The sequence below is a fragment of the Haliaeetus albicilla genome, chromosome 11, assembly GCF_947461875.1.
Source record: "Haliaeetus albicilla chromosome 11, bHalAlb1.1, whole genome shotgun sequence".
Classification (NCBI taxonomy): Eukaryota; Metazoa; Chordata; class Aves; order Accipitriformes; family Accipitridae; genus Haliaeetus; species Haliaeetus albicilla.
This window is the reverse complement of record NC_091493.1, coordinates 17,856,855-17,868,325: the sequence shown is the minus strand read 5'-3', so window position 1 is coordinate 17,868,325 and position 11,471 is coordinate 17,856,855. Positions and strand designations below refer to the sequence as shown.

The 11,471-nt window shown below is 40.3% G+C and overlaps 1 protein-coding gene across 3 annotated transcripts in view; it reads left to right on the top strand.

Moving 5' to 3' along the window:
- The window catches only part of ZSWIM8 (zinc finger SWIM-type containing 8), a 63,427-nt gene that overhangs the window by 34,008 nt on the left and 17,948 nt on the right, over window positions 1–11,471 (top strand). For all 3 annotated transcript variants that reach the window (XM_069796324.1, XM_069796323.1, XM_069796322.1), the window contains exons 5-11: window positions 622–729; window positions 3,608–3,689; window positions 4,972–5,092; window positions 5,454–5,655; window positions 6,619–6,794; window positions 9,211–10,219; window positions 11,015–11,146. In XM_069796324.1, coding sequence (XP_069652425.1) covers window positions 622–729; window positions 3,608–3,689; window positions 4,972–5,092; window positions 5,454–5,655; window positions 6,619–6,794; window positions 9,211–10,219; window positions 11,015–11,146 — 1,830 coding nt within the window. The remainder of the gene's footprint in view (window positions 1–621; window positions 730–3,607; window positions 3,690–4,971; window positions 5,093–5,453; window positions 5,656–6,618; window positions 6,795–9,210; window positions 10,220–11,014; window positions 11,147–11,471) is intronic.

Below are 11,471 nucleotides of genomic sequence, written 5' to 3'. Positions count from 1 at the left end.
CTATGTAGACAGATCAATATCAGAAACATCTTTACTATCAAACTGCTCTTGCCTGTTTTCAGGTTAAATTTTAGGTAGGTCCCATTTGGGCATTTTTTTGTTCTGTAGAGTGAAAAAGGTTAAGAAACTAGTGGTGTGGTTTTTTATCATCTAAGTTGTTCTAAGATATGGAAAGAGACTGATTTTAAGATTTTTCTTCAATCTTCTAATGAGATAAATGAGGTGGTTGTGATTCTGTGAAACAGCACCCACCCACCCCACCCCTCCCGAACTGGTTGGTTTGCCAGAAGCTTAAAGAATAATGTCCTATTTTAGAGGTTTGTTTGTGAAATCCCTGCCAGTATTTGTGCAACTGCTAGCAACAACAGACCTTAAGCACAGCTGTTAAAGCAGTTTCCTTGAAAAGAAACTCTTAAAACCAGTTTTTTATAAAGCATAGACAACTTATTTGCATCTTGTCTGCAACACACCATGTAATTACAGAAGAAAAATTGTCCATCAAGACCAAGCATGATAAGCATCAGCATAGCTACTGTTCATGACACTTCATTCATTCAGTGGACACAGCTTCATTAAGTCTGACCTGTTAATGGCAGTTCATATCTCCTTTTCTTTCTTCAGGCATCTGCGGTATGCTTACGAGCACCTGTTTCTGAGTCCTTGTCTCGGCTACAAAGAGACCAATTGCAAAAATTTGCTCAGTACCTAATCAGTGAACTTCCACAACAGGTAAATGGGGACAATTGATAGGGACTGACTTTTTGTTAAATTCAGTTATCTTTATTTTGGGTCAATTTATATGATGTCTTATGTTGCAAGATAACCACTTATGCTATTCAGTTGTGAGTTGCTGGGAAGGCTTTCAGTTCTTGCACTTTTCAGGTTTGCCATTCTATTATTTGACAATTGTCTATTGCCAAGTAAAAGATTAGAAGTGTCTTAAAAGGAGAAAGGAGAGTGGTGGCTATTCATATTAGTGTGACTATGCGCTTAGCTTGTGGAAGATCAAACACAATAAAATAAATGCATGGTGGTGAAAAACTTGGGTCAGAACAAATCAGGTTGCTTGTTTCTTGTGTGTGTGGTTAGTTAAGTGGAGAAGACTACCCAGGGGATGTGTTGTCTATGCCTTAGGTGGGCACTTTCTAATGCACCCAACTGGTGACCTTTTGACTGTCCCCAGTATAGCTTCTTGGTGATTCATAAGAACCATTTGGGTTATGGAAAGTAGTAGACATGACATTTAATTAGTCAAAGGCAAAATCTGCTCTCTTACCCCTTAAATATCTACGTTGTTCAAGGCCAGGTCATTTATATCATGTGCCTAAAATGCTTGCAGAAAATACCTAAGTGATTGTGAAATGTTTGCTTTAAAAAAATAAGGGCTTAGCAATTTTTTTATGCTGGTTCAACCAAAGGAGTTGAGAAAAACTGACCTGCATGGATATCTGTCACATTTCAGTAGTGTGTGCATAATGTATTAAGTAGGAGTTAGATTACTGTCAGCATGTGCCTAAAATTCGTATTATGGTGCTGTGCATGGGACACTAAGGTATTCTACTGCTAAAACATCCTCTAAATTTCCTACAGAATTACTAATCTTTTTATGAGCGGAAATCAAGGAATCGTATAATATGGAAGTGATATAAATATACTGGGGTTTTTGTTGCAGACAGTTCAGCACCAATAGTGTGTGCTTCTTGCTGCATTATGTAACAGACAAAGCTTTTCTTCTCTCCTTAAGGACTTTGAGCTTTATGTCACATAGTCTGGTGCTTAATAATAGGAGGGTTTTGAAAGGCTAGCAGTGGTGGTAGTTTTTTCCTGAATGGCATGCGAGTTGCTTGCTTTCAAATATTCTGTGCCTGCTCCTTTTTGCAGGGTTTATTTCTCCTTTGGTAATGTGTACCAGCTGTGTAGCCAGGAACGTCTAGATTATTTAATTTAAATATTACTATCTTGCAAGATAATCTGATGGATGCTGCCCAACAGAAAAGTTTGGGGTTTATTGGCAGGTGCATCTTAACCTGTGTTGTGTAATTCCCTTGAAAAAAGAAAGGCATGCCCCAAAACTCTTCCAACAGTCTCATTCCCGGTCTTCAAGGTTTCTGAGTGGATATAGATACTCTGATACCTTGGGACCCCATATTTTGACTACATGATGTAGAATTAGAGTAGGCTGTATACATGATTTTATTTTATAATTATTTCCAGCTTGTGAATGACATTATGGTACAGCAATATATAATGCTTAATTACTTTCAAGTGTAAAGGGATGGTGGTCTGTAGAAACGCAGCTAGATAAGGAGATGTTTTGCAAAATCTCTGTAGAAAGTGTTTTCCATATCTATGAAAATGTCAGTGATTCTGAGCAGCTGGAATTTATTACCCAGTTCTTCTCCCAAGAGCTTTTTCCCTTCATGAAGGCAGTACTCCTATTCCAATTAAATATGAATATCTTGGCAAAAATGCCTGAAGGAGAGTCACTGCAGGTCCCTGATACTTCAACCTTAAGGTGTGACATTGCCTAGACCTGTGACTTTTCTGCTTTGTGGTGACGTAAAATATGTAGTAGTGGAAGAAGGTACAAGAATAGCTTAATGCTGAGTTTGTTTCTTCAGGTGACTGAAAAGCAAAATATCCTTCTGAAGCATTGTTTTTCTTCCATCTGTTTGAGATGGACCCGTGTTATTTGTAAATATAGATGTACTGAATGTACCTTGCTTTACAGTAAGTGTGATCTTTAACCTCAGCTGTTGTGTGGAGAGAGGTGGGGGGATATCAGACATTCTGTTGCAAGTCATTTAGATCCTAACTATATGCCTAACCTGTTGTAAGTGTGCATGCTAAAGGCTAAATGGATCTGTGGTTTCAACCCAGACTTAGTTTGGGAAAAAATGCTTTCTACTGTGCATTTTTCTTTCAAAAAGAGGACATTAAGGGTATATCTACTTAGGATTTTGCAATCAGGTGTGAGCCTTCTCTGCTTATGCTCTGAACTGTCCAGAAGCTATGATTACTTTAGTGCTGACATTGCCTTAGCTTACTGTTGTGTCTGAGTTAATATATAGATTGTCCCTTTGCTAACAGGATGGTAAATAAGCTAAAGTCTGCCCAAAAAGTTATGTATAGATGTAATTTATAGTTTGCTCCTCTGTTCCCATTAGCTTGGGTTTTAGAGAAATGATTTGGGAACAAGAAATAAAGAACATTCAAAGTGCAGAAAAATGGTGACCTTGACTACAGTCGCTTCCATATCTCTCAAAATTAGCTGCAGTATCACTCTCTGTGGGCTGCTGCTACTCAAGAAATTAGAAGGAAATTAATAACCTATGGTGTTTTTGTTTACTTCTTAAGGTGTGAATGTAGGAAGTAAGTCTTGCATATGACTTTGCTTTGAGAAAGGAGAGGAGAAAGTGTAACAGCTGGTTTGTTATTGCATAATCTTTAGCACCCTCTATCGTCCTTTCCCAAAACATGATGGTGTGTATTCGATACTTCTGAAATTATGAGAGTGCTTCAGTCATGAAAATCCAGGCAAATCTTTGGCTGGGTATATCAGGATAAGAAATACTGTGTATATTGAAAGTTTGCATCATGTTTTCAGATTCTTCCAACAGCTCAGCGCTTGCTGGATGAGCTGTTATCTTCTCAGTCTACTGCCATCAACACAGTGTGTGGAGCCCCAGGTAACCTTGATATATTTTATTTCAGTAATCTGTGCCACACCTAGGAAGTGGATATATTTCCATTGCTTTGAGTTTCTAAACTGGTCTGTTATCACGTAGCTGGGATTGCAGGTGGAGGTCAAGGGAAAGGGTTAAGTGCTTCTTAGAGGCACTTGCACATATATATGGCACAGAAACAGGCAATTGTTGATGTAATGGATGACTCAGAGTATATGCAGAGGAAGGGAATGTCAAACAATGCACCTTTCTAACAAAAGATTTATCTTTTTAAGTCAGTATTTATGATAGACTCCTGGAAATTTTGATTGGAGGGGACCTCTCCAAACTCCTACTTGAAACAGGACTGTTTGCAACACTAGATTGGGTTAGCTGTGGCTTGGGCTAGCTTAGCCAAGTCTTGGTTGCCAGAGAGTATTCCTGTTTTAGTGCTGCCTTACCCTTTTGGTCAAGAATTTTTTCCTGATGTCCCGTATGAATACCCGTTTTTATAGTTTTCTAGTGCCAAGAAGGATTCGTTTGCATTGTGTTTGTGATTCCAAGCAGTTGTAGGCTGTTAATGATCACCCCTCACCCTCTCCTTTTTAGATTAAATTAGCCCATCTTCCTGAATCTCACCTCATAGATCATGTGCTCCGTGCTCCCAACTATCCTGATACCCCTCCACGATATCCTCTCTGGTTTCTCAGTATCGTTCCTGGACTGGAGGACCCAAAATTGGATACAATATTCCAGGTGTAACTTTACCAGTGCCAGGTAGAGAGGGATAAAATAAGTTCCTTAAATCTGCTAGCTGTGCTTTTCTTAATATATTCTAGTTTGCAGGTTGGGTTTTTTTTTTTTGTTTTGTGTTTTCAGTGAAAGTTTGCCATTGGTTTGTGTTCAGCTTGGCATCCACCATAATCACCAAGCCCTATCCGCTACATAGCCATTTGGTTTTTAATCTGTACTGATGCGAGGGGTTTTCTGTCCCAGGTACAGAAGTGTACATTTTTCCTCAGTGAACTTCATGAAGTTTCTGTTAGCACAGTCCTTTAATTTCTTCTGGTGCCACTGGTTGTAGTGCTACCATTCAACATGACAGCCATGTCTCCCAATTTAGTGTTGTCAGTGGTTAAGGTAATGTTATGATAGCATTTTAAGATAGTTCTGAATAGTGAGTTCTGCAATGGGTGAAATAAACTGTAACACTGCCTGTGTACTCCCTATAATCTCTGTGGTTGGGCACACAGAGGAAAATATCTTCAAAGCCTGCAGACTGTATATGTGTTATTCTTTTGTCAAGATCCCACTGCTGGACCCTCTGCATCAGATCAAAGCACCTGGTACTTAGATGAATCTACTCTGAGTGACAACATAAAGAAAACCCTTCATAAATTCTGTGGACCCTCTCCTGTTGTTTTCAGGTAAACTGTTTCCTGTTGAAGGGAAAATGTGATATTCCTGCAATCTGTAAGCTCATTCACTGTATAGCCTGTATGCTTATGTGATGCCATCAACTGAAGGATGCTTAGTTTCATGGTCACTCTTCTGGACTGTATTTTTGCATAGCTTGTCCAATGTTATTTCAGTAGAGCATGCTGTATTTGCACAATACCTTGCTTGCGTAGCGTTCTCGGTCTTGTAATGCATCCTCTCTTTTAGGTTATGCATGTCTGTCCCATTTAAGGTGCAAATATACTTCTGGACATAGAATATACTCAGAATTTTGTATGGCTGTGCTTGATTTCATTTTTTCATATCCCTGCTCTTCTGTTTTATCTACAGTGATGTGAATTCAATGTATCTCTCTTCCACGGAGCCACCAGCTGCTGCTGAGTGGGCCTGTCTTCTGCGTCCCCTGCGAGGAAGAGAGCCTGAAGGAATCTGGAACCTGCTTTCCATTGTGCGGGAGATGTTTAAGAGACGGGATAGCAATGCAGCTCCTTTGCTGGAGATTCTGACTGACCAGTGTCTCAACTATGAGCAGGTATTCAAATCTGTTTGCTGTGGCGGGGAAAATTCTGGGGAACCAGGCTGAGCCAGTGACTGGTGCCACGTGCTTGTACAATCCATGGCTGAATAAATTTTTTTTAACAGTCTTTATGCATTATAGGCATGTGCTTCTCCACACTAAGATGATGTTACAGTTTGCTCTTGTGCTGATTTAGTGATGTCCTGGTAACACTATATCCCAAAAATACCTCAGTCCTTTTAACGTGAATATATGGAGTCTGACCTCTTTTGTTCAGCACATTTGATTTGATTTCTGCCCAGTCAAGGTGATTTACTGTAATGGGTTTTTTTTTGATAAACAAAGTACATCACATATGAGCTGTCATTTTGATAAACACTAAAGATATATGTTGGGTGGCAGAATCTCAGTGTCTTTTGTTATTTTTGTAGAAGATATCTTTTGATGGGTTTAAGTAATAAATTTTTAATACTAAATTTTTAATAGTAATTAATTTTTTATATTTATATATTAATATATAATATTTATATAATTTTATATTAAAATATATGTTTTTTAAAATAATATTAAGAAAAAGGTTTCATTTGAGAGTTCAAGACACTGATCTCGCTCTGTAATATAAATTGCAGTTTAAGTTTCCTTATTGCTCTATCACATACCTCAACTTTGAGCAGGGGAAAAGGATATGCTTAATTTATCACATTTCTTCACTTTTTCCCTCCAAGTGTGAAGGCCTTTAGTAAGAGAACCTCCTGTGAGTGTTTTGTTCTCTGGATATGTGCCTTCTAACCAGAAAAATTTTGAGAGGCCCTTAGTTCTCACAAACCAATACTGCTTTAATATTTGTAGTTATGTTGTAGTCAAATGAAAACATGGTACTAGCTACAGATCCTGTTTCCTTGCAGTTATGAGGTTAAGTGAGAGCAGGGGATGAGATGTTGGCCACAACACAGCTCCACTGAACATTTTCTTCTGCAGATAACTGGCTGGTGGTACAGTGTGCGAACATCTGCATCACACAGCAGTGCTAGCGGGCACACAGGACGCAGCAATGGCCAGTCAGAAGTAGCTGCTCATGCTTGTGCAAGTATGTGTGATGAGATGGTTGTTCTTTGGAGGCTGGCTGTCCTTGACCCAACTGTTAGTCCACAGAGGTGAGCACCAGAATTGGATCCAGTCTCTCTTTTATTTCTATGATATTCAAGCACACTCAAGAGTTTCTTCCTGTAGATTTCTTGTGTTTGTCTCATTACCTCATTACCTGTTCAACCATTAGTCCTTCTGGACTATGTGCTGTGTAAGGTTGAGGAGCACTATAATTACTTTAAACTTTACTTGTTATTGCTGCTCAGTTTTAGCAACATCATGTAGTGTGAATAATTTGTTTTCTGAGAGTTCTCTTTTACGTATGAGTGTAATTCTGCATTTTAGTGTCCCAGTGGAGAACATTTCTTTGAATTATAACACCGGCTACTGATAAATTTTAATACTTTCTAAATTTAACTATTCAGCAGTTTAATAGATTTCTGTTTGGTCCAATCATTCATTGTTGTCTGTTTCAAGATGAACCATTTCTTGCTTTCTGTGCTCTTAGGGAATTTATTCTCTGCAGTGTATTGGTAACCAGTGTCACTGGTGTATGATTTTCAGTCAGTGTTTTCAATTGTCTGAGTTAAAATTATGAGGCTTCTGCAGGTTTCTAAACCGTATTGTGCCTTGGTAAATCACTGCCATCTTTATTTAGCACTGGTTGAATAGCAGTGGAGGTACTGAGGGCTCGTGTTGAGATACTGTGGTTGACATTGTAATAATTTGTTTTGTACATCTAGTCTACAAAGTGTGGTGTGTAAAATGTACTGAATTAGTTTAATGTGCTATAAATGCTCAGAGAAAGTTTTTCAGAACAAATGAAAACAGGATGGTATTTTCAATACAATTACACATTAACAGGATTTGCTTTCTGTGAATTGTTGTGTAACATTAATAAAATGCCCTATCTATGTAAGGTACATCAGGGACACTAAAATGGATGCAGTTCCTGTCTTGTACAGTTTACAATATGAAGTAGCTAAATATAGGAGATGAAGACAAACCAAAAACCATAGGAAACTGGGAACAAGGCTTAAAATAAACACAAACATCAATCAGATCACATAGAAAAACCATAAAAGGTTTTGGCTTTGAATGAAGTATGAAGTTGTGCTATGTGTATTCACATTTGAGTTATTTGGCGCAGTTCAAATTTGCTCAGATCTCCTACTTGAGCTCATGCATAATTGAAGTGCTCCTGCTTGATTACCTATTCTCTTGGCATTTGAATAGTCATCAAGAAAAACCCTCTTCTACCTATCCTTGCTGTTCTTTCCAGTGAATCATAAGGAGACTTGCTACCTCCTTCCTAGTTCATTGCAGGCTCTCATCCTTATGTTACCTTTCCTGAGTACTTGCCCGTTCTTTTTCCTTCTGAAAAACCTCTCCTTGATTAAGCCCGACCAGTCTGCTCATTTGTTAATTCATTTCTTTAGTGGACAAATAGAAGCAGTCCATTTTGTTTAGACTCTTTTGTCCTAATACCCTTTGCACCTAAATTGGGTCACCCTGTTTTGATTTGATTTTTTTGTTCTTTTGCTTTTGATAGGAAATCTGAGAGGATTGAAGTGTTGGGCTTGTATCTCAAATCTCTGAAATCTGTGGCAGAAACAAGATGGCAGTTGATTGAGACACTTGGTGCAATTTCTAGAAATGTCTTTTTGCTGTTCTTGAATTAGGTCACCCAAACATGTAATCCATTTAGACTATCTTGCTCGTGCTCAGGCCCTGCATGAGATTTGGAGCTGGGAAATGCAGAAATGCTTTGTTCTTCCCATGGTAATATGGGGTGTGGGACTAACTGCTATGTAATTTAAGTCTATATAACCCTACCAGCTTGCTTCTTCCTCAGAGTTATTTGAACATCAATTATTTTTCTCTTGCTTTTTCTGTGCCTATGGCTTGCAGGAGTTTAGTCTCCCAAGGACAGTCTGCTAAAGCCTAAATTAAATTGTTGGGCTCTATATAGGCATATCAGGGTAAAGAGGTAGATTAGGTAGTCCTGTCTGGCATTGTGCTTCTCTGGGTAGGCTGTTTAGATTGTACTTTTGAATGTCTTGACTGGAGTTGTTCACAGGGCTGTTTCACAGCTGCTGCAAACTGTTTTATGAATGATTCCAAGAGCAGCTCCCCATGGCACTCACTGGTTTCAGACTGCTGAGGCTCACGTCGCTAATACCTTATTTGGGGCAGAGAAGCAAACAGGGCAGACAGTATTTCATTTTAAACCTTGCAGTTTGTATTGTGCTTTCATGTTGGTACTGTTCACGTTTTGTTTCAATATCATGGGCCTGTCTAAGGACTTGGTTGTTATTATACCTGTTTCCTTTTTTCAGCCTGTCTTCTTACTAATGCTGTCTATACTTAATTCAGCAGAAGATGTTTCTGACCAAAAGGAAGTGTTCTGTAGGTTAAGAGGTAGTTTGTCACAGGTGCATTTTGTTTCTGCTTTCTAACCTGTCCTCTTGCTGCTTCTTTTAGGCGCAGGGACCTTTGCTCACAGCTCAGACAGTGGCAGCTGAAAGTCATAGATAATGTTAAGAGGGGTCAGCACAAGAAATCACTGGAGAAGCTCTTCCAGGGTTTCAAGCCAGCTGTGGAAGCCTGTTACTTCAACTGGGAGGAAGCTTATCCCATTCCTGGGATCACATATAGCAGCACTGACAAAAAGAACTCATTCTGTTGGGTAAAGGCCATCCAGCAGAGGAGTTGCCGGTTGCAGTGTACAGAAACTGCCTGTGAGGCTGGTAGAACCCATGGACAGGAGCCCGGGGGACCATGTCTGCAACCTGGGGACAGGCTGCGTCCCTCTCCGCAAGAGCCAGCAGTTCGTCCAAAGGAACTTACTGGAAAGCGGAAAGTTGTCTCTGAAACGCCACAGAGGGTTCTGAGACGGCTTTCAGCAGAAGGTGATAAAGCCGTGTACAAGACTGCAGCGGGCAAAGCAAAGTTGCCAGTGAGCAAAGGCTTGACCAGTAAACATAGTGGGAAACGCCGCATGAGCAGTGAAGACAGCTCTCTGGAGCCAGACTTGGCAGAGATGAGCCTGGATGACAGCAGCTTGGCTCTGGGGGCAGAAGCCAGCAACACATTTAGTTTTACAGAAAGCCCACTGAGCAGGAGCTATAGGGACACCTTTGAGGAGGATGGTGGGGTGTACTTCTCTGAGGGACCTGAGCCCAGTGTCAGGAGCAGTTCCATGGCCAAGAAATCACCCAAGGATCCTGTGGGGGAAATGGGTAGTGGTGATGATGACCTCCCTTCTGCAGATGAGAACAGTGGTGGTGTGAGCCTGAAGCCAGAAGAAGTGGGAGAGAATGGTGCAGCAGGGGGTGGGGATGATGGAGAAGATGACGATGATTACCAGGTATACTATCTGAATCCACAAGAGGTAGCCAAGGAAGATGATGACAAAGCTGAAGGGGGAAATGAAGAGGAGCAGGATATATTTGCTGGTATAAAGCCTCTGGAGCAGGAGAACCGGATGGAGGTGAGCTGAATCTAGTTAAAAACACTGTTTTGCAGTTTTATGTATTGTATACATCATGGTCTTGCCAGCCTCCTAGCTGTCACACTTAACCTAGTATGTCAAATCAAGTGCTTAATGATAATGTCATCATAACCCATTGTATCATAAGCTATCTACTTAATCCAGTGGTATCACACATGTCTCTTTCCCACAAGCTTGACTCCCTATTTCTGTGCTAACTTCAGGTGTATCCCAGTTTTAGCTCATCTCATGTCACACTCCAGGATTTACAGATGTAGGCAACACAGTGTGTGCTTTTTTACCGAGTCTCACTCCTGTAAATGGCAAAATTGAGCTGAAATTAAAAACAAGTAAGTGCCCAGCAGGAAAATCTCAAATCCAACCATGTAAGCAGAAATTCTCTGGAAAGCCAGAGGCAATCTAAATAGACTGTGTCACGTTCCTGTAATAACCTCAAAATATGTTTAGAGCATGCACCTATATGAGCAAGCAGCTGAAATGGAGATGCATGGAAATAGTTAGTCAGTTTGGGCTTTAGTTTTATTTTTTTTTGAGTTGTTCTCTGATCTCTTATAGCACTTGGAGGGAGGATAGGACTTAATCATGGAAGAAAAGACTTTTTAGGGGAGTGCTTAAAGGGATGGTGGGGTCCAGGCAAGAAGGACTCTGACAACACCTGCTGCTGAAGTCAATTGTGAATTGTGTTTGCAGAGTCTTCGCAACAATTAGTTTGAGCAGGCTAGCTCTAGCCTGGGGGAGTGTGGTTTGAATATGACCATCTGTTCTTTCTTGCAGATCCTGTTTGCCTGTGCAGAGGCCCTGTATGCACATGGATACAGTAATGATGCATGCCGCTTAACTGTAGAGCTTGCCAGGGACCTACTGGCCAACCCTCCAGATCTCAAAGTGGAGCAACCACCAACTAAGGTAGAGAGAGAGCTTGCCTAGTTTTGGGGGTAGAGTAAGTTAGAAGGAATATGTGGGATGGATAGAACAGCATTCCCAGGCATTTCTCATTCACTGTGATTCAGGGCACTTCACTGATGCTCTGGGTTGAACTTCTCTGGATGTCATTAATGTGCCTGATCACTGCGTGTGTGGGTGAAAAAAAAGGAGAAAGAAAATAACAGGCCATTCAGCAGGACTTGGAGTCTTCAGAAACTCGAGTTTAATTAAAAGCTTCTTCACTTTTCCTTATGCTTCAGAGAGAAGCTTGGTTTGTCTGTTTAAAGCTGCAGCTCCTTTAGGAATC